Raw genomic sequence first — 23,956 nt, 5'->3', positions numbered from 1 at the left:
AAAATTCAAACTCAGTATGGTGATAACAATTGAAACTATTCGCTTCATTGTGTTGTCACAGTCAAATGATATGTTCCCCCTTTGAAAATCAATTATCTTGTAAATTTGAGGAAAGTATTTATATATTTTTCTTTTTAAATATGAAATATGGGGGAGAAGTGCAATTTGTCACAAAAGAAACAACTTAAAAAAAAACCTTTAAAAAAACGAATAGTCTACCTTGTGAAGCTGTTCATAATATTTTATATTTCAAGAAGTCTCAAATCTAAATTCCAAAAATCGTGTCCTAATTTGGTTGCTTATTAGTTTAGAAAGGAGCCTTAATCATCTATTGTACGGGGAAAAGTCTATTGAAAAGTTTAAAACAAAATTATTTCCTGTGCTTTTCATATGAAATAGAATCGTCTCATTTATGTATTTGGTCTGGGTTAGAGTGGTGAATCAATTTTGACATTTGCATTAGATTTTTGTGTGTGTGTGTGTGTGTGCATTTGATGTGATATCTTCTGAGTTCTTCTCTACCAACCCCAAATGTCATGTTTCTCCTAAGACGAACACATTGATTTTTATTATATTCTTATGGTATTGACTATACTTCTTAAAATCTTAACATCAGTCTCACATCTCATATTTACCACTGAATTTTATTTCCCCCAAAGAAGTCCTTTTTTTTTGGGGGGGGGGGGTTAATAAATACACTGCAATTTGTTGATACTGTTTTCCTAAATTCATAGGTGAAATATATTTTTGTCTGCGGATTTGTTTTACAGATCAAAGCATATTCTAGGGATCGTGTTGAGCAAAGAGAAGTCACCTCAGAAAATATCATATTTGAGCCCCTCCCCTTGTACGCTAGGCAAAAGTTTTGGAGAAAGTGGTGATTGGAGTACATGCATGTTCAGAAGATTTGAAATCTCAAAATATTTTATAATAATAATAAAAGTAATATGTCTTGTTATGTCAACCCAGGGTAGTCTCATCAGTATTAATACTGTTCTCTCTGAGGGCCCTGCAATCATATTATTACTCCGGCTTCCTGGTTCGTGCTGATCGTATATTTAAATCAGACAGAAACCCCCAGTCGGGTTTTAATTGGGGCAGTGTTTGATCAGTTACTAGATTGTGACTAGTCATCACTGACTAGGTAAATTTACCACAAGGAAAGTGCTGGAACTCAATGCCAAAATTCTTGGTCTAACTATTGGTACATAATGACTATTACTGAATCTCAGACAAGAAAGGTTGTTCTCATTGAAAAAAATATTCTAATGCATGTGTCTTACTCTAATCGAAACCTTCTCCAAATCTTGTTGTTGTCGCATTGTAGAGTATTCAGAGGTCTTTAAGATGATGTTTGTATCTGGAGCTGTGAGCATTAGAGAAGAATGGGAGAGAAGTTGATAGAATTCTGCTTCATGTACATGTAACAGTTAAAATGAGAGATTGTAGATTTTCAGATTGTAATAGATGTTGTGTAATTGGTGTAGTCGAGGAGTGCTTTTGCCAACCTTTAAAATTGGGGCTCAAAATCTTGTTAGGTACATTGACATTTTAATTTAGGCACTTTAGATAGCTGCTGTCTATGTTTGTATTTACCGTACCAGAGTTTTCTTTCTTTCTTATAAAAAAAATATAACCTGTACAAAATTTTGAACACAGCCCCCGTTTTTTTTCTTTTCACAAAATGAGGTGTGTTCCCTTTGAAACAATCAACAAAAGACTGAACCTAGTTTCTTGGAATTAAAAGGTAGCATTTACCTCATGAAACTATCAAACTGGCAGATCTTTTCAATTTATTTGATAAAGTTTATTGTTTCATATGATTCTGGTATATCAAAACTCTCCCATAAAATTAAATTACCTTTTTCCTCCTTTGTGTATTAAACAGGAATAGAGGAAGATTAATAACAGAAAAAGATGGTACACATCAGGTACTCGTCAAACCAAAGGCATTTGGTTCACATGATCAGAGCCATCTATACACAGAGTTTGGCCAACTTGGTTTTACTGGGCTAACATGGCGTCTTAACTTTTGTTTTGTGCTTGCCCAACAAAGCAGTAGTCGCCATATTGTGTCAAACTCGAACCGGGTTGGCCAAACTCTGTGTATAGATGGCTCTGCACATGATGTAACAAATCACATTTTTGATGTCGTTTTGCAGAATTCTATCAACAGTCCATGTAACGTAAGCCATGATATCCCCCTAAGTATAAACATCGATCGCTGATTTTACCAAGAGACATCAAATTACCATATGTGTCCTCACCTACTCCCTCCCCTTCCACCAGCTTTGCGCCGTTAGATACCAAGTTCTGCACCTGCTCGGACGACGGGACCGTGCGAATCTGGGACTTCCTGCGATGTCACGAGGAGAAGATCCTTAGAGGTACGTGGTGTTCATTTTCTTTTCCGATCGATGGCCGGTGATGTAGACGCGAGGAGAAATGATAAGAGTCTAGGTTTTTTCTGCATGGTTGAAAACTCCGGCAGAGATTTTCCACAAGGCCTGTTTTCATCAGCTCGAGATTGCCAAATATTCCGCTATTTGAACTATCCTGATCGCAAATTATCCAGTTAATTTGCGTCTTCATCAGCCCGAAGTTGCAATTAGCAGGATATTTTGTTGAGATGATCATCCCAAGATATCTTGGACTAGTTTGCAAAATATTCCGCTATTTGTCCGATGCGTCTTCACCAGCCCGAAGACTCGCACTGTGTATGAACGCTGAGCAAATATCTTGAGCTCTAGTTTCAAGTTTCGAGCTGATGAAGACACGATTTGTAGCTTCAGGATTATTTCCCAAATCAGAAATAGCGGGCTATTTGGCAATCTCGAGCTGATGAAGACAGGCCTACAGAAACAGGCCTACAGAAACATCATCAGCTGTCCACAAGAGGGCCCTAAGAGCTGTGTATTCTCAATGGCTGTAACAGCCTTCATGCGGGCAGATGATAATGCAAGGCACCCACTTTAATGTTGCATTATCAATTTTATAACAAGCTTAGAAGCTCTTCTGTACAACCAGGTATTTTCATGCCCAAAACTTTAATTTTGCAAGTCTGGAATAAGGAATTGATTGAAGGTTGAGCACACTAAATCGACCTTTGTGAATCGGTCGTTCGCCTTCATCCCTTAGACCTGTAGTCGAAATGTGAAAAGCATTTCGGCCTTATGACGTCAGAGTCTACTCAATAAAAGGCGTCGACAAATTAAAATTAAAGTGACTCCGTAACATTGTTGAAGGTTGATTAAAAAAAGGGACATTTTTGTATGAAATGTTACTTACCGGGTATTATATTCCTTCTACTGTACTTACCCTCTAACAGGCAAAAGATCCTGAGAAAATTCTCAAACTACAAAGATATTTATGGTATAAGTTGAAGGTGTCACTGTGCAACACCTTCTAACAGTGATTTAAAACAGTAAATTCTCCCTACCATTTTTGAATTTTCCCAACCTTTTTTCCTTGTAAATATGACGTAAGACAGGCTTTCAAAAAATATTTCAACACTTCATTGTCTGGAATGGTATATAGAGCCAATTCATTGCTTTGTGACAATTTACATTTACCTACAATGTAATTAAATTGTAATAATATAGTTGGGAGAATTAATCAATCGATCAGATCAGTTTTTCCCAATTTTTATTATTAGTAATGGTCCGTTTTCACTAAAACTGTCAGATTATCTTTAATTGTACATCTAGCATTGAAGTCACTACCTTAGCACCACTCTCTCTCAACTGAACAATGTTACCAAGTCCCTTTAAGCCATTTTGAGTGTCGAAACAAATGGGGAAAGATTTGTTAGCCTTTACATATCAGAGGGACACAATCAAATTCACAATTTGAGGTTCTCTTGTATATAATTCATAACTTTGTAGTTAAAGGTAAAGACCAGTTATGGTCATGCGATTGCATTGTGAAAGAAACGTTGTGGAATCGATCAGAAAAGGTTGATCATCTAGGATCTAGCATCTGCAAGGTTCTGGAATCATCAAAATGATAAGAAATTTGGCCCATTCTTCGTAAAGTTACAAGCACTATACACAGAAAGATGTATATGGGACTACCCTATATTTCTCACAGACCATGAGAGAAACAAATTTACCAAATATATGAATTAGTAGGCGGTTCCCCGGCAAATTTTTTATCATCATGTATTAGTCAAAACATATTCTTTCATATGATTGGTAATAAGAGCTTCCATTTCATTTTTTTGAAATTGGGGCGTTTCCAATACTGGTCTTTACCTTTAAACTAACGATGTTCAAACTTTCTCCCACTGGTCTGTATCTCTATAATTTGTATGCCTTCAAATCGCCTTTCTCTAAAAGTTGGAATGCCTTTTAATCAATGAGTCTAGCCAGCGAAAAGTTACTGGTCCACATGTTTTGAGGATAAAAATGTCCATTGATGCCTTTGGATTATATGACACATAGACCAGCAGTGCAGCTTGTACTATTATAATAATAATAATAGTCATTTGTATAATAATTTCATAGCGCTCAATGTTACATTTCTAAGCACTTTCCATTGTAATTATTATCGCTGCGGTCATGATCTGTACATGATAGTGCACACGCTCCACTCCCTGGGAACTGTTTCATTAAATAGTATGCCTCCGTTTGGACTCCATATAGATACATGTATAGTATACGATCCTGTAGCATGCTCCTCAACACAGCTAGTTTGTAATTAAAGCCAGCCACATGAATATACTCCAGTGTCTTAATTCTAATTATTCCATGGCCAAGATATTGAGGGGGGGGGGGTGTACTTGGCAGAATCTTCCCACCTCCCTGACTGAGAGATAACTAAAATACTACATGACTTGGCCCTTATAAGATGACACAGCAGTAACAGAGTAAGTGTGGTGCCCTGGGGATGTTTCACAATGATCATAAAGTCAAACTTCACTCTAAGTTGGACTTAGAAATTATGGAAAGCCTTTAGCATCCTTGAACATTTTTTGTAAAAGTTATTTTAAAAGGCATAAAATGTTGATTCAAATCTTTCATATTTTCTATTATTATGGGAGATTTCATTTTCTTGATGTGGAATTTATGAAAAGTCTAAAATACCTGAATTTTTGTTTTTGAATATATTTCATTATAAGGCTACAAATGGCTCTCCATAATAATTAAGTCTAACTTAGAGTTAAGCTTAACTTAGGATCTTTGTGAAACACTCTCTGGCCTTTGTAAGATGACACAGCAGTAACAGAGTAAGTGTGGTGCCCTGACCTTGATTAGTTATGCCCCGTTTCATTCTGCTTCCTGTGTCAAAGGTCATGGTGCTGATGTGCGGTGCGTCGACTGGCATCCGAGCAAGAGCATCGTCGTGTCCGGCAGCAAGGACTCCCAGCAGCCGGTCAAGCTGTGGGACTCCCGGACGGGGGAGTCCCTCTGCACCCTCCACGCCCACAAGTCCACCGTCATGTCGGTCAAGTGGAACATGAACGGCAACTGGCTTCTGACCGCATCCAGGGACCATCTGGTCAAGCTCTTTGACATTCGCATGATGAAGGAGCTGTTTACATTCAGGGGGCACAAGAAAGAAGCAACATGTATGAACACACCCTGTGACATGATCTTTGTTGGGGGTTGAAATTGAGTCTAAAGTGATAAAATTGTAAATAATACACTCTTTATGTTGAATAGCTCTTTCTCAAGACTGATATTACTTTAGCTTTAAAACAATGTTTTTTTTACTATATTGACTGATTTGCTATTCCTGTTTGGAAATTATATATCAGAACTGCATATTCTGAGATTTTCATGGTCGCAGTTACCATGGAATGGCCTTTGGCGCTTTTTGAAACATTTGAAATTTACGCAAGCACCGGTAAATATTTTGATTATTCAGTTTCTCGAAAGCAGAAGCGCTTTAGGGGCAAAATTTTCGAGTGCTCATAATACGTCCACGTGAGCATCCAAACATAACAAAGTTTAAAGAATTACTATCCATCCAATTTTCAAAATTTTGAGATTTTGAAAATTGGGTGGATAGTGAATCTTTACAATTTTGATATATTTGGATGCCCCTGTGGATGTATTATAAGCACTAAAAAAAATAGCCCCTAAAACACTTCTGTTTTCGAGAAAAGTTGAATATAAAAATTTACCGGTGCTCCCGGTAAATTTTGATAAATTTCAAATAGCGCCTATGGCCGTACAATGGTAGTTGCGACCATGAAAATCTCAAAATATGTAGTTGGGATATATAATTTCCAAACGGGAATAGCTAATCTGTCGATTTTAGTCAAGAAACATTGTTTCATAGTTAAATTAATATCTTGACCTTGAGAGGGAGCTATACAACATAAAGAGTTTATTATTTATAATTTCATAACTTAAGACTCGATTTCAACCGCGACAACGATCAATGTATATTGTAGGAACGTTTATGCTTCCAATATGTTAATTTGAACCAAATTCATGACCCCATACCAAAACTTTGTAGTACCTTTAAATTAAATTGAATTTCTTTATTATCATGCACAAAATAAAATGAAGGCATAAAAATCATCTTACGGCTCACATTAATATATAATATAACAATACATTAACAAATCATAGACAAATACTGGTGACTACAAATAACATAAATAACATAACAATGTAATATAATTTAACCTCTCTGTTGAGAGCCAGGGGAATTATTTGATTATTTGTACTCCCCTGGCTCCCAACAGACAATACTAACTTTAAAAAATTGCAGAAAATGTACATGACAACAATCAATGTCATATAACATATAAATAGAACAAGTCACAGCAAAGATCTGAAATCAATTATTCATCAATTGTTAAAAAAATCCAGATAAATACTGTTTATTTTGGGTAGCAGACATAAACTAAATGTACATCATACTGGATGGCAAAGAGGAAAGACAAGAGAGAGAACGAGAGAAAGGGAGAAAGGGAAAGAGAGAAAGAGAGTGTGGAAGAGAGGAACAGTTCAGTGTGAGATGATGCATATACAATTTCATTCAAAACATTTGCATTACCTTTAACATGTATTTTTATCTCTCACCTGCAGCCATAGCATGGCATCCTATACATGAGGACATGTTTGTATCAGGAGGCTCCGATGGAGGCATTCTCTTCTGGCAAGTCGGGTAAGTGGCTTCAACAGCATGGTTAATAGTTATCGATACTTCAGTCTACCCATAGTTTTTTTTTTTTTTAATGTTTGTTTTTTATATCAAGGGATCAGTGACACAAAGACGTAACTCCATTTTGGCCACTTTGAGAAAAAGTGGTTTATGTGTCACTAAGCACTTGGGCATTAAAGAGTTAAGTCTATGTTTCATTAGCCATTGACTTCAGTGGGTGTTGGGTGGAGTTAAGTCTTCGTATTTCCTGGAAAGCCCACATGTTTCTGAACATTTGGATATCAAATACTCCTTTTGGCAAAATATGGAGTTACGTCTTTGTGTCACTGAACCCTTGATATAATCCCATGAACTTGTACATGTAGCATGAAGGTCAGGCTTTACGCTGTAAAATAGGTGCCTGGAACACGTGGGCCCTCAAAATCTTGGGACCAGGTTCGTAAATTTTAAAATTTTGACATGGGGCTCATGCGTACAGTCCCTAATAAAAGAAGCTTTTGAGTCTAATTGTATCAGCTCCTGCATATCCACTTCACTTCCAACTTCCAACAAGAAAGTAAGAGGGATAACGGAGAGTTATATATGGGAACACGATCACCACATCGCAATTGCGAAAGCATTGCAAACACCATCTTGCAAGGGGCAACTAATGGGAAAAGAAAAAAAAGCAGACCAACTAGGACATAGACTGGCAACATCAAGTGGGATGGGAATGTCGTAGTAGTGGTGGTTATTTAACCTGACGACTAAGAAAGCATGAATGCTTGTTAGTAAGCAACCAGAGGACTGACGACTTTACATCCTCTCCGAGGGACCTGGTAATGAGGACTAATGCCTTACCAAAGGGCACTAGCGCATCGACTTAATTTCGAACCCGGGTCACCGGATTAGGAGACCACTGCTTTACCAACTGAGCTATCGCGCCTCCTAACGTTGGACAGCTGAAGACAGAAAGTTTTTCGGGAACCTGTGTCTCAAGGTCCATTTCATTGTAGTCTAACGGCCTCCAAGCTATGAGACATAGATAGATATCATATCAGGGGGGTGTTTCACAAAGATCCTAAGTTAAATTTATCTCTAAGTGTGACTTAAACATTATGGAGAGCCATTTGTAGCCTTAAAATAAAATATATTCAAAAGCAAAAAATTAAAGTATTTTGGACTTTTCATAAATTACACATCAAGAAGATAAGATCTTCTTGATAATAGAAATTATGAATGATTTGAATCAACATTTTATGCCTTTTAAAATAACTTCTACAAAATATTTTCAAAAATGCTAACAGCTTTCCATAATTGTTAAGTCCAACTTGGAATATAAGTTCGATGTAGGATCTTTGTGAAACTCCCCCCGTGTGACTAGCATGTGTCTGGGGTCTGGCATGGCATCTCTTTGGTCATATGTATATGTTAAGGATCAGATACTTTCATGATACAGTTACACCTGTCTATAGCGACCGCCCAAGGGAAACAACAAAAGTGGTCTTTGAAGACAGGTTCTTTCAGTACATGTTTCAATGAGAAACCATTTTCAAGGGAAACCAAAAATGTGGTCTTTGTAGACAGGTGGTCACTGAAGCAGGTTTGACTGTATTACTAAAACTCATCTCTGTTTTATTTCTCCTCAGGCATGACAAGGAGATTGGAGGTATCGAAGAGGCACATGAATCTATCATATGGAGTCTGGCATGGCATCCATTGGGCCATATGTTATGTTCAGGATCCAATGATCACTCAACGTAAGTAGCAATCCATTTGTGGCAGTGGAAAATGGTGCAAATTGCAACACCTCTTCTGATTGATAGGTGCGGAGGACTCGAGTCAATTTGCTATGTGCTTTATTTCATCAAAGTAATATAGGGTTGGGGATTAAGGTTCTACTTAGGTTTTATATTAGGTTTAAAGGGATATGGTATCTTTGCCTCAGATTCTAAACAAAATCCTTGATTTAGCTCATGCTGCAATGATAATTATAAAACTTTAGGTCGGTTAGGAACCCAATGACTTTTACAAGCCGATCACCTGTCTGATTATCAAGATATTTATGATTGGAAATCGAAATTTCAAAAACTGTTTTCCTAACAGCTTTTATAACACTACAGTTTTTCTGAGGCACTTCATGATCATTTTGAAGTGCAAATTTTTAAGCACTTCAATGTTACATCATATCATAGACACTGCATCTCAGATTTAACATTGTTAAACGATGCCTATAAGGTCAGGGTTGGGCTTAGGTATTCTGTTTGGTCCAGAGCTGAAATTTGAATTTGATTAATCTAGGATGTTGACCTCAATGTTATCCTTGCTGGTGGAGCAAGTTTGGTACAACTCCTCTTCGCCAGGGCAGATTACATGCTATTTAATAATAATAATAATACACAACATTTATTAGGAGCTTAATACGGTTGTTTCTAAGCGCACCATTGTCTGACTACAAATTTACCAACCAAAACTTATTATAAACACACAAATTATAAATCTGTTCTTTATTCAATAAATCATGCATATATCATAATAATAATAAAAATGAGATCAAACATTAGATCAAACAATCAAGGAATAAGATGATGTGCTCCCCCTTTGACCTACTCTCAACTGTGCCCGTGTAGAATCTCATTCATGAATTAAAAAGGTGCGTTTTTGTTCAATTCAATGTTTTGTTCTTTCACTTACAGGAAATTCTGGACAAGAAACAGACCCGGGGATAAGATGAGAGACAGATACAATCTGAATACTCTGCCCATTGGAACCTCAGAGGACCTCTTGGAGTTTGGTAAGCATCAGGGGCCTGTTTCACAAAGCCTTTTTTGAATGACAAATGACAAAAATCAGTGACAAATCTACTGATAACAAATCAGAAGCATGGATTTCATTTGTCACTGATGATAAGTTTTGTGAATTGCCCCCTTGTTCTTTCCTCTGAGAACATATTACACATTCTTAATTTACAGTAGTATACCTTTGCGTTAGTTTGTTTCTTGTGTCTGCTGTTACTGATAGGCATCAAGAATTTTGAAGACAAAATAGGATTGAAGACTACTGTAGTTTTAAAACTAACATGCATAAAATACATAATTTATTAGAACATCATTTCCCAAGATGTAAGGGGGCTCTTCTTTTGATCAAGATGATTGTTATAGCGCTCCTAAAAATGTACAAACACTTTTTGAAATCTTAACATTTATTTTGAATTCAGAAATCTACAAATGGCTGAGGTGGTAAGAGGGGATATTTAAGAAATACTTAAAAGAAAGGTGAGCAATTGCTACCATGCAATGTCCAATACGGGTACACTTTAGTTTGCAATGTTGTTATTGGCAAAGTGTCTTATATTTCTCTGTTTGGTGATTTCAACAGCCCTTTGAATAGTTAAGAATTATTATTTACATTGTGGTCAAAATGGATTGATTCACAGGGTCGCTGTAGAAGTGTCATAGTCGAGTAGTTCAAGCACTTGACTTTATATTCAAAGGTCGTGGTTCAATCCCCGACCGATATGGCACTAATGTCCTTTGGCAAGGAATTAATCTACATTTGCCACTCTCGACCCAGGTGAAGTAAACCGGTACCTGGTAGGAATTAATTCCTTGAAATGCTAGAGCGCTGCAATGGCAGCTAGGCTAAAGCCGGGGTAATAATAAATGCGCCTCGGGATAGAATTTCTTGGTAGACGGCGCTATAGAAATGCCTATAATTATTATTATTATTATTGAATTGAATCTTAGAAATCAATTCAAACATGGTAATCTCTTTCCTCTTTCTAGATGATGACACCACATCTCTCCCTGTCATCCCTGGTATGGGATTGGAATATGGTGTCGCAGACCATCTCAAGAAAGACGAACCAGGTAATAAAAGGGGACCAATCAATATCAGACAAATATTTAGATGCTGCTTATAAGTATCGACTTGCATGGTGATGTAGATATACAGTGAGCTTGCGGTTGCACCATGTGACGATGGAAAGTCAACATGTTCAAAACGTCGAGCCACTCCTACCACCCATCCTCTCCAACCTATGCTACAGTTCTCCTTGGAACTTTAAGCTAAGAAAGATAACCAACAGTCTTTTTCAAGACTACAAACAGTCCTTTTCAGGACTACACACACTCAAGAAAGAAATAATACTGATAGTCCTTTTCAGGACTCCCCAATCCTTACCCCTCTCTCACATGGTGCAACCGCAAGCCTACTCTGTACAAAAATATTTGTACAGCTAGAAGGTCTAAGATTAGCCTCAATATACTTATCCTGATATTATATGGGCCAACGGATAAGACGTATCAGTATGAAGGAGATGAAGAAGAACAAAAACTCTTGCGCACGCAACCCAAGTTGGACTTGTCATATCGTTACCTTGGGTTCCGTGCGGCCCGTTTCCGTGCAATCGCTTATAGGTGTGTTGACTAATCTATGCTGCTTTTCCGTGAATTAAGAGGCAGTGTATTTAAAATTGCAATACCTCGTTATATAGAAGTCTCATTTGAAGATTGTATTTTGTATAGCGAAAGGGAACCCTAACATACAGAGCGAAACTTTTTTGGTGATCGGAACACCGACCGTAAGAACATTAGCATCAACAGTAATTCAAGATTCTATTTCTAATTCTCTATTTGAAGAAATTGATACAGGTTTCATTTTAGTCATCTTCCATGGCAGTAAAATGAATAGTTTTAAATGAATGGTATTGATATTACAAATTCAAAACTTAGAAAATCCTGACATAAAATGTAGGGTTTTAGCCGAACAACTTGACGACATTGAAATTCAACAAACCTGGCACTTCTGAACTGAAGAGAACCAATTAAGACAAAATTGACTTGTTCAGCATTTTGGTAAAATATATAGACATGTTTTTGCAAAAAAGGTTGCCTTTCAATACCAAGATTGTTATTAATTAAATGTGTGAAAGAGTACTTGCTAAGACAGGAATGACTCTCGCAGGGCACAACCACAAAGTTCATTACATAAAAATCTTAAATGGGTGACTTTTGCTGTACTTTTTGCACCAACCTCATGGAACGGTCCATAAATATTTAAATCCCGTCTGCACTAGTTTGGCCAGGGGGATTAGACCTCCCTGCGAGTTCACTGACAGGTGGTTATCTCATCTAATCAGCTCTCAATTAACATAAGAAAAAAGGGGATCATGGGGGACCGACAGGCACCGATTAGGCATTGTTTGCTATATAGAAGGCGCTAGTAGCTATAAGTAGCGCAGTGGGGCTTTAAATCCCCTTTTGGTGTTATTTACCAAAAATCGATGCATTCTCACCATCGTGTTTTTGTCTAATCTCACAGTTGCGATGCCGGTGGCAGAGGAGAACCTAGACACCTCCATCCCCGGTCTCGACTCCTCCCTCGAGGAGCTGGAGAGACTGAAACCCAAACCCCAACGGAAGGTCCCCTACGCCAGACCGGTCCCCCAGAACTTCCTGGACGAATGGGAGGCCAACAAGGCCCCGGGCGTGGCGCCAAACATCGAGGAGGAGAAGAGGAAGAAGAAAGAGGAAGAAGATAAGAAGAAACAGGAGGAGGATGCTAAGAAGAGGGCCGAGGGGGAGAAGAAGAGAAAAGAGACGGAACTGAAGAGGAAGATGGATAAGCCAGAGTCCTTTGGACTTGTCAATATTCCAGACTTTGGAGGTACATTGATTGATTAATTCGAATTTATTCCATTTTATATAAATTGTTTGCACAATAAAGAACATGGTAGACATAGTAAGTTCAAAATTATGAAATGAAACAGGAACCTACTGGAAAGTATAGCTTGTTTTTGTAGGTTCCCAAGAATAAACATAATATCAACATTGTTTTCATAAATCATTAAGCGTCTTAAAAATCACAGAGCCTGTCCCATGAAAGATCACACAACATTTGAATTGAATTGAATTGAATTGAATTGAAAATTTATTGTCCCTTATGGGAAATTCTTTTTTCACTGGTTTAACAGTCTTTGTACATTTGTGGGTGTTTGGAATGGATATTGAATGCAGAATCATCACATATATAGAATCATTTCCAAGTATAAGCTTTGAGTGTATCTGCTAGATGGTAATCTAACAACCAAAAGGTATTTTATGCATACAGTGTTCATCCTCTTGTGTACGTACATATGTGTGCATCTTCTGCAAACAACCCCAATTGTTCACTAGAAAGATTGTGTGATTTTAGTGACCTTGGATTTGTCCAGAATTGGTCTTCAGGATAATACTTCGCCAAATGAATGCCATCCCTCATGTATATTTTTCTTGAGAAGAAATTCATGTACCTCTTTTGAAAGATTTTCTTCTCTTATCAGTCAATTAAAGCCTCTCTGCGTTAGTTTGGCCAAGAGGGATTAGACCACCCTGCAAGGTCACTGGACAGGTGGTTATATCATCAAATCAGCTCTCAATTAACACAAGAACAAGGGGATCATGGGGGACCAACAGGCACCGATTAGGCATTGTTTTCTATATAGAGGAAACAAGTAGCTACAAGTAGTGCAGTGGGACTTTAAAACAGTAGTTTCACTTTGCTTTCAGGTTAAGAAAAAAAAATCTTGTATTTTGCCTGCCTGCCTGAAAAGGATACTAACACAAGTTCTTGTACCATCTTTGTTTTTCCAAGGTAATCCTATTGAGGTCATCAAGTTCATTGCCAAGTCACAGGGACCTAAAGCTGCTCAACAAGCTTTGGTGAACGTCATCCAGACGAACCTTCCTTCAGGTACATTCCGAGTGACAGGGATTTATAGAAGAAAAACAGTGATCAGCTTTTCTGTATTAAATTGGCAACACCACTATTTATCTTTCTTTGCTTCACTATTCTACAAATGCATCTCCTAAGTAAATGAAACTACATGTAGGAAAATATTTACCATTTGTTAAAAGACCATGTCTTTAAGAAAAGGCATTTTCAAATAGGCCATTCCATTGCCAGTTTAATAATTTTTTGTTTCTTTTCCATACTTTTTATTCCTTTTTTGTTGTATTTTTTTTTTTTTTTTTTTTTTTTTTGGGGGGGGGGGGGGGGGGGGGTGGGGGGGGGGTGGGGTCTGTTTATAGATTGGTTTAGGGTTAGAGGTATGCTTGGGTACAGTGTTGGTTCAAGGGTTAATGTTAGGGATTCATTTAGTGTAGGAAACTGAGTACATAACAGTTGCTGCTGGAGCATGGGTGGTACAACTATGGAGCCATTTTCTTTCAATATACACTCACAAATCTGCCTCAAATTAAAACTATTGGCATGAAGGACTTTTTTTTTCTAAACAAATACAGGGGCCCTTTTCATGAAACCTTTTACTTATAACAAATGCTAAATTTCTATGACAAATTTGCTCTCAGCCGATCACATGCCATGATTTCAGTAGCTTATAACAGTAGCTTGTAACTTGTTATTGATATCAAGTTTTATGTTTGTTTAACAGGTACCGTGCTACCCATCATCAAGCCTCATGTCAATCCGATCATGGTCCTCCTCACAGAAGGCCACATCCCTCCACACTTTGCCAAGAGACTGCGGGCAGGGGGACTCCTGCCACTCGAAGCAGTAAGATGGATGGACAAGAAGGAGGGTAACGGAGAGAGACCACTACCCCCACACCTCGCCAAGCTACCCATTGCTGTCCCGCCAACCAAAAAGGAGAAGGGGGACGCCATTCCGGACAAACCAGGCGAAGCGGACAAGGAAAACGAGGCGTCCAAGGAGCAGATTGTAGATGGTGATTCCGCACCCAACAACGGGACTGATAGTAAGGGTCTGCTGGGAGATAAGCCTCCGAGTGGAGGACCGAACGCGCCAGGTGCCGGTTTGTTGCCTGATCCCGGTCAAGGTGGAGGGTTGTTGCCAGAACCAAAGACTCCAGGAGCTGCAAAGTCACAACCTCCTCCACTTATGCAGACACTACCAAAGGAAGCATTGCTGCCTGAACCTGATGCAACCCAAGGAACAGGAGATGTTGATATGAGGCAAGGACCCCTGTTTGGGGATGTTGATATGAGACAAGGACCAGTAGTTGGGTTGTCAGGCCCACTCTTAGAGCCAAGGAGTGGTCCCATGAGTGGACCACCAATAAGACCAGGGCCACCCACACAGGAACTACAGCGGAGAAATGGGCCTGTTGTGAGACAATCTGATGGCTTTGGACAGGATCGTGATGAGCGTGTCTCAGGTGCAGGACGTGGAGATGTCGATTTGCGTCAGGAGCCACAGCACTTGGAGAATATGGGGGACAGGGAACTCCGGCAAGGTCCCCCTCAACGCTTTAATGGCCCAAGCAATCATTCCTTTGAGCGACAAATGCCCATGCAGGATGTGGACAATCGCAGGTTTCCCCTAATGGAAGCCGATGATGAAGGCATCCCCGGGCTTGGTTCAGAAGACCAAGACCTACGTGGTGGCCCACCTGTTCCTTTGATGTCCATTGAGAGCCCCATAGCAAGAACTCGAGAACCTCTAGATAGAGATTTCCGACAAGGGAACCATGGGGAGTTCCCGAATCCCGGCAGAGATTTCGACGAGAGACCACTCCCGATTATGGATCACGAAGAGTTCCCACCATTGCCTCACCGGAAGCGACCGTGGGAGGAAGAACAAGGACCAGGACCAGGGCATGAGGATCCAGAACGTTGGGAAGAAGGTCCCGGGATGATGGATGAAGGTCCTGGATTTGGAGGGCATGACATGGGTGGTGGAAGGGGTAGGGGCATGAGAGGTCGTGGTGGGTTTAGACCAGACATGGGAAGGGGAGGGTTTAGGGGCAGAGGTAGAGGTTGGGGTAGAGGAAGGGGAAGGGGGAGGGGAATGTGGTAGGATGGTACTCTACTGTGGAATTCCAAACCCTCCTACTATTTTTTTTTCCCCATGGTGCGAGTTTCCCAATTGGACTTTGCAACTGGTTTAGCTTATTTTTCTATTATCTTAGTTCCCTTTTGTAAGAAGTATGATGTAATTTGAAAAATACCTCAGTATTTAACCTAAAATCTCTTTCCCTTTTCCTCGTCATATACAACAAATTTCAAGTTTCATCCTCTGAAAAGAAAATAATGACAATCTGTTATATTAATCACATCGGGTTACTGGCTGAGAACTGTAGTAACAGACTATATTAACCAAGAAATACACTGAGATCTCATTCATAGTGTGGATATTAAACCCCTCAAAAAAGTTTGGTTACTCAATTTTGATCCATTATATCTCTCCTGTCATGTGATGGCCATTTCTTTGTTTAGTATCATTTAAGAATGTTTATCCCCCTTTAAAATGGTACCATATTTGTTATGATTTTGTATCCAAGGAATGAGCAGTACATCAGAATAAGGGGCAAGGTAAAGAGCAAAAATGTGCATTATACACTTGTGAGCACTGGTATTGTGATGCATGCACTACTGCACAGCAGCCCTTTACTTTCCAAAGAAAGAAGAATGCACAACCGGACAAGATTGGTTTATTTCACAACTTTTGACTTTTGACCTTGCCTCCTATTTTGATATAATTTCATGGCTAAAAAAATCACAACAATAAACTCTCTCATGGTAAGAAATGGCTAGGTAACCCCCCCCCCCCCCAAAAAAAAATAATAAATAAATAAAAATAAATAAATAAATAAATTGGGTTCTTTTAAATAATCATCTCATCTTTAGTGTCCCCTTGCGCGTGGGTCATAGAGGGAAAAAAGCAACAAAATTAATGAAATACAGTAGGCTTGCGGGTGCACCATGTGACGACGGATAGTCAACTTGTTCGAAACGTCGAGCCACTTCCGCCACTCTTCCTCTCCAAGTGCTATAGTTCTCCTTAGAACTGTAAGCTATGAAAGATAACAAACAGTCTTTTTCAAGACTATACCAAACAGTCCTTTTCAGGACTACAAACCCTCAAGAAAGATTACAGAGAGTCCTTTTCTCACATGGTGCACCCGCAAGCCTACTGTATATCTACATCACCATGCAAGTTGACACTTACAAGCATCATCAAAATTAATGAAAGCTCACATTTCTTGGGTTCGGTGATAAAACATGTAAGTTCTAATAATTACCAAAAAAATCAGCAACTGGCATTGTCAATTGTTGCTAGTAAGGTAAAATCTACCTGATCGCTTTTTTTTTTTTTTGTGGAATGGTCTTGGCAAAGGGAAGTGTATAGCTATTATCTAGCCTATCTTGCAGATATCTACACTCAAATTTGCTGGAAATCATTGATAAAATACCAAACGTTCTCGTACATATGTCTCTTGACACGGGGAAACTCAACTTCATTAAAATGAACTTTCTTCTGCTACAAAACTGCACCAAAACTGGAAACCCCTTTTATCTAGTTGAAAAAAATGCCTTATGTAATACATGTGTGCACATGTATTTCCTTCAGTATTCAAGGTTTCTCCAATTTTAGAATGTAGAATAAGTCTCCTTACATTTGTAGGAGGAATGATCAAAATGAAATATTTCCAGGTCGTTCTTTTTTTTTTAATCAGAGAAAAATTTGATTCAAAAAAGGTATAGAAAGGAAAGGAAAAAGTTGAGTAAGAGAAATTTTTGATTTGTTTGACAATTGAATATTGATGTAAATACTGTCAAATCTGTTCATGTAACCATTGTCGTAATCATGTTCAATATTTTCAGAATGAATTTGTACAGAGCCTTTTACATCATTTATGTTTATTCTGCGACTAGCTATCACTTCTCTGCTACTCATTTCGGCAACTATGACATGAAATTTGAAATGAAATGTTATCACAGAATAAAGAAAAACATTAGATATGTAACATGTGGTGCTATTTTGGACTGTTTTGTGTACATGTTGCACTGTTGCATTCTTAACTTGTATTGAAAAGGATAGGTGATATGTGGGGCAAGGTTATGATTATTCTTTATAAATGGTGTCAGAGGAGTCATAAGTGGACCAAGTAAAATCCCCCACATTTATTAAAATGTACCAATCGCCAAAACATGTTTTGATCCTGATGCGAGGGGTTTTGTGTGGGTATACCATATTCAAAATGTGAGCTTCAAATGTAACTTCTTCGAAGAGATATTGCAATTTAAATACATTTTCAGTGACCAGAAAAAATTCTTTGTTAAGTTGACATAGTAGACTTAGACCCCGTTTACAGTGAGCAAAAGGCTGGTCAGGCCGCAGCCCGGCCTAGGACTGTAAAAGTGCAAAAGGACAAATGCGTGGCCAATCTGGCCGCGCATTTGGCCCTGCTCTAGAGGTAGTCTAAGCTGCGGCCTGGACCGGCCTTTTCCCACTGTTGACACACGCAGGGCCAAATGCACGGCCAACTGTTACCCCGGAAGTGAAAGTTCGCCGTGTATAGGAAATTGGGGAAGAGATTCACTGCAAATTGCGCGCGACCGGATCTGCACTGTGACCCCCGGCCTGCCCTCCAAATAATGTTTGTTAAAATGCAGAGCGCCACTCTGACAAAATATTGAAAGGTTACAATTTAGGCCGCGGCCGAGCCTGCCACTGTAAACGCACAAATTGCGGGGCCGAGTAGGCCTGGCCCGGACCTGGCCCTTTTCTCACTGTAAACGGGGTCTAAGAACCTTCTCATCCAAGGTTTAAATCAGGCTTGAATCACCGATAGATTGAAATGTCTGAAACCTCAAATTTGCCACCACAGGGCTTTCATGAAATTGTTACGATTAGAAAATCATCGAACATGGCAAACACAATGTTGTGCGCTTTTAAGCATAAAGGGACGCTAATCCTTATGGTAATATTGGAGAGTGTAGCAAAGAGGAAAGAAAGAGAAGAAGTGACATGTGGAGGACAAAAGAGAAGGAAGGAAAGAATACGCAAAATAGAAAATGAGCAGGGAGAGGGAGAAAATGAGAGCAATGAAAAGAGAAAGAGAAAAATAAGAACCGAAAAAGGTAGGGAATTGGCAAAGGAGAGAGAGGGTCTTAGACTTGGTCTGATTTTAAAGTGCTGGCTAGAAGTTTTATTACAACTGTTGATTCTGTGAAGTTGATAGGTCTAGCTGTCACTTTGAACTTTCCAAATAATTACCAGTAAATTAGTTGTTACCAATGTCAAGTCTTTTTTATCCATTCACCATGCATGTACTATGTTGTAACATTCCACATTACTAAAAGCTTGTCAAAAACTGAATCCTCTCTCATTCCTTATAGGGTGTTTGTAGGTGTAAGCAATGTATTGAATGCGCCCTAGAGAACCATTTTTCAAAATAGAAGTTTTTACTTTTTGACCTAGAGTGCCGTTTATTGCACAGCACTATCTCATGGTCAACTGGCCAAAAGTTCATAACCCAGAACCCCTTACAGAGAGAGAGGACTCAATGTGAGAACCAAAAGCACAGCTAGGAAAGCAGCGAGTTACGAGCCACTACTGTTATAGCTGACTTGAGATGGCGCTAAAGGGGATTCTGTGGCAGAGCCATCTATACACAGAGTTTGGCCAACCCAGTTTGAGTTGGACACAATATGGCGACTACTGCTTTGTTGGGCAAGCACAAGAAAGGAATATATGCCATGTTGTGACTCAGTGAAATCAAGTTGGCCAAACTCTGTGTATAGATGGCTCTGTTCGGCGGTGGTGCTTCTAAGTATAGTATGGCTTCAAACCTAGATGTATCGGTATCTAGCAAATAAGATTCCTGAAAAATACTGCATCCATTCTAAAAGATACAAAACTTATGACAAATGGAATAATCAACAAACGGATTTAATATAGCTTGATAGTTTAATTTTGAAATTTGGAAAACACTAAAAGGTGATATTTAAATACATATATTTACAAATGTACACATGTATGAAAATAAAATTTCATGCATAAACACAGACATACATTAACACAAGATAGGGGCAAATAATTGAAATTTAGTGATCTCTTATTTCAAAAATTCATAGTTCTCTTATTGGTCCGAAACATTTTAAACTTCCACTATTCAATTAATCTTTTTTACTGCTTTAATGTGAATGATTACTATGTTTCTTTTCTATTGATCCCTTTCATAAATATATCCCCCCCCCCCTATCTATATGTCTTACCAATTTCTATGAGGATTGCAAAGAGCTTGAGTTTTGCTTAATTTATTTACATTAAATTAAGAAGTGGCTTAATGCCTACAGTCATTTAGACTCCTGGTCTAAATACATTATTATATAGGTCTTTGTAATCCTGTAAACAGAAGGAAATTTTAGAAACATATTCTAAGTGAAATTATATAGTAATCACCATACAAAATCGGGCATGTTTATAAATGTTGGGGATGCATCCACGAATTTGCTTCTCTGATTGACACATGCTGAAATATACAGCTTTTTGAAATTGTGAGTTCATGTTTTAACACTACTCTTGTGCCTTGCATGAAAAAGGGCACTTTTGCTCGACAAACGAATGATGGTGCGACATCAGGCTTCCGTCAGGTCATCGTTGAAGTAGAGGTGGATAGCTCGAAGGTACTCGTCGTCGTTCATGCTGAGCTTGTAGAACTCCTCATCCTCGTCCGAGATGCCGTTCTCCTCCAGCGTCTGGTTCATGTCGAGGTTCGCGCCCTCATATTTCCAGGTGTAGCTGGCCGCGTGCTCGTTCCACTTCAAGTACCGCTGGAGAATCTCATCCATGGTCTCTTCCGAGCAAACCTGAGGTGGTGGGATGACAACGATAATGATTATTAAAGGCATCGTTTAACAATGTTAAATCTGAGATGCATGGCCCTACGTGTTATCAGTGTATGTGAAATGAAAAAATAATGAAGCCCTGAAAAAATTGCGCTTCAAAATAAGTGCCTCAAAAAAGTAAAAATCCTTGAGTGACCGGATTTACCATACCTGTACTCGTTTTCCCTTATAGACCGTAGTGTTATGAAAACCGAAATAACAATAACAATATAAAATACAATAAGTATTTTTCTGACATTGAATTATAACATATATATATATATATATATATATTAGCAAATACATATATATATATATATAACTTGTTATTTTCAAGAACGAAATGATAAACTGTCATAAATACTAAATTTCCTCAAGCATTATAAAACATTATACAATTATTTGCAAAGAAGGACTGTCATTGTAAGCAGATTGCTTGATAATCAATTTCCAATCATAAATATCTCGATAATCAGACAGGCTTGTAAAAGCCATGGGATTCTTGACCTAAAGATTTATAAATATGATTGCAACATGGGCTAAATCCAGGATTTTGTTTCAGAATCTGAGGCAACGTAATATACAGAATCACTTTAGAATAACAAAAGTACTGTTTTAATCGGATATAAGAAACTGAATTTTAATTGTTACCTCTATAATCTGTTCTTGTGATGTGAGAGTGTTAATGACCTTGACCATTCTTGTCTTCTTGGATAAGATCCCAATGCAGTATCCCTCGTCTTTCCACCACGGTCTGCCAAAGTCATTGGCCCAGTCGGTACGTGGAGAAGGGGGCGGGATGTGGACAAAGCGGCCATGAGGCGAGTAGGGAAAGACGCACTTTGTGGCAGGGTCCACGTGCGTTCGAATCTGCAAAATGAGGGCGACAAAGTTGCATTTACATGTGGTACTGATAACGACTGCTAGCTGTACAGTGTACATGTATTTTTTTTCCCAGTAAGTATGATGGGAGTTTGTGCGTGCGGACGCTGAACAAAAATAAACCAGTCACTTTTGCCTTAGTATTCAACGAAAACTGTGCAAAAAAAATCACTAACAATCAGAAATATTTTTCTTTCATAATGTGTTGTAACATCAATCTTACAATATTGATCAAAAATATTGCATGTAAACTTCTTCAAATCACCTATTCAAATAAATTGTCTGGATACACAAACTGAAAGGACACACAACATTTGAATGTACAATATTTTCAAATGGATAATATACAGTGTAGACTATGATACTTTCAAATAAAATATATTGTAAGACTATGCCTATAATGAAGCATACAAGTCATTGGTCATTGCTTCATGTTCCCAACTAAATAATGACAACAGAATATTATGTTTATTTTTTTAGTGCTGGTATTTACTTCACAATACCATTTACTTCAAATGCTATTATTTACTTCACCATGGTACCTTACATTGACACACAGCATATCATCATGATAAGGGATAGCTGCTGAATGAGATTATCATTTCAAGCTTTAAGGAACTGATTTTTAAAAGCTTTCATGTAATTAAAAAAAAATGTTATGTGCATTTTAAACAGTGTTCAGAAATTAATTTGTGTAGAGAGATCTGGACTCATTTGAGGTGTACACTCACATCATTTGTCTTCTTGTCAAACCAATGAGAGATGTCTTTTCCAGCGCTGGCGACGACAGGCTTTAACAAAATGCTCCCTGTGAAATAGAGAAATGACAATTGGATCAAATAATAGAATCTAATAGGCCTACGCTACAAATGTCTTTGATCGACCTAACAAGGTTTAAAATCTGTCAAGGCAGACTCACAAAGCTGTCACAGGTTACAATTTAATCAGGTGTTAACCCTTTCGCTATAATTTTACACGGACGATCTTGCACAGGTCAACTTCCAATTTAAATTCTGTTTCGAACAGCATTAATCTAGAACTTAGAATATGATTCTGCTATCTCTAGTTAAAAAGCCAAGAATTATTGAGCTGGAACGCATCATTCATAGTCTTAATCTACGATTAATTTTAAAGTACGACTTGATCTAAATGGAAGAAGAAGGAGGAGAAGAAGGAGGAGGAGAAGAAGGAGAAGAAGGAGAAGAAAAATCTCTCGGCACTCATCACTCCTAAAACTCGTACTTCATCTATGCGTCTCAGATCGTCATCCACAGCACATCTTCATCTTGCCCCAGGCCCTCGCACCCACACCCGCTATGGAAATCGTGCCTTTTCTGTCTGTGCCCCCCAACTTTGGAACAATCTTCCCCATGAAATACGCGAGTCCCCAACCTTAGTTAGAGACATTCAAAAGTAAACTTAAGACTTATCTGTTTAATATACTAATGTAATCATATTTTTGTTTGTTTAACTATAAAGCTTTATGTAAATATTAACTATTATTATTGTATTATTGTTATTAAGAATTTGTTATTATAATTATGTATCATGTATTATATTCTTGTAATTTGTAAGTTAACATTACTTTAATTTTATTTTTTGTTAAGCGCTTAGAAACTTTGTATTAAGCGCTATATAAATGTAATTTAGATCTAGAGTCTAGTCTATTATTATTATTATTATTAAAATGAAGAAGAACATGAAGAAGAAGAACAAGAACAAGAACAAGAACAAGAACAAGAACAAGAATAAGGAGGAAAAGAAGAAGAATAAGAAGAAGAGCCCTGAGGCTGAGCCAGGTCGATTCGTCGGTACTCCCAGGCCCAGGCTAGTCTCGGGCTCCGATCAATCTACAATGGCAATGCACCACACCCGATAGCACGCATGAAATTCAGCATGTGGGACCGACATTAAAATGTTGCACTCACCTTCGTACTTCTCACATAGTGGCGTTAAATCGTAAACTTTACCCAAGAAGGACACCCAAATATCTTTAAGAGTGTTGTGCACTGCTACCTCGTTGGGAGTGTAATATTTAGGACGCATCTTTCCCGTTTTCAGCTTCAAATAAGAACGATTCTAAAAAAATTCTTAGTTTCAGCGTTGTTGCCAAGTTACCGAATACTATGGTAGCTTGCAAGGTGATTTTTTTTATTTTATTGTAGTAAACTTCGCTGATATGTGTGTATGTCGTGCGTCATCTTCTATTCAATTCAATTCAATTCAATTCATTTCTTTTTCCTCTTTCAATTTTTCATATTTACAACGATGGTACATTTTTACATATTCGCATATCATTATACATATAGATCAATTTGCACAATACAATATATTACCTCAAA

General features: G+C 38.2%; 2 protein-coding genes across 2 annotated transcripts in view; one reads left to right on the top strand and one right to left on the bottom strand.

Moving 5' to 3' along the window:
* Positions 1 to 16,667, top strand: part of LOC115924544 (pre-mRNA 3' end processing protein WDR33-like) — a 28,463-nt gene extending 11,796 nt beyond the window's left edge. The window contains exons 8-16 of the mRNA XM_030986954.1: positions 2,290 to 2,387; positions 5,291 to 5,569; positions 7,044 to 7,122; positions 8,748 to 8,858; positions 9,795 to 9,892; positions 10,884 to 10,967; positions 12,421 to 12,765; positions 13,732 to 13,830; positions 14,531 to 16,667. Coding sequence (XP_030842814.1) covers positions 2,290 to 2,387; positions 5,291 to 5,569; positions 7,044 to 7,122; positions 8,748 to 8,858; positions 9,795 to 9,892; positions 10,884 to 10,967; positions 12,421 to 12,765; positions 13,732 to 13,830; positions 14,531 to 15,915 — 2,578 coding nt within the window. The 3' untranslated portion in view covers positions 15,916 to 16,667. The remainder of the gene's footprint in view (positions 1 to 2,289; positions 2,388 to 5,290; positions 5,570 to 7,043; positions 7,123 to 8,747; positions 8,859 to 9,794; positions 9,893 to 10,883; positions 10,968 to 12,420; positions 12,766 to 13,731; positions 13,831 to 14,530) is intronic.
* A 3,111-nt stretch (positions 16,668 to 19,778) lies between these two features.
* LOC593741 (cytochrome b5 domain-containing protein 1) lies at positions 19,779 to 23,725 on the bottom strand. Its single transcript, XM_793209.5, has 4 exons — positions 23,543 to 23,725; positions 22,346 to 22,422; positions 21,384 to 21,602; positions 19,779 to 20,714 (listed from the first exon to the last, which is right to left on the bottom strand). The coding sequence occupies exons 1-4, from the start codon at positions 23,658 to 23,660 to the stop codon at positions 20,484 to 20,486; spliced, it is 645 nt and encodes a 214-aa protein (XP_798302.2). The 5' UTR covers positions 23,661 to 23,725; the 3' UTR covers positions 19,779 to 20,483.
* Between the last annotated feature and the right edge of the window lie 231 nt (positions 23,726 to 23,956).

This window comes from Strongylocentrotus purpuratus, unplaced genomic scaffold (genome assembly GCF_000002235.5).
Source record: "Strongylocentrotus purpuratus isolate Spur 01 unplaced genomic scaffold, Spur_5.0 spur5_scaffold_16, whole genome shotgun sequence".
NCBI lineage: Eukaryota > Metazoa > Echinodermata > Echinoidea > Camarodonta > Strongylocentrotidae > Strongylocentrotus > Strongylocentrotus purpuratus.
This window is presented reverse-complemented; position numbering and strand designations above follow the sequence as displayed.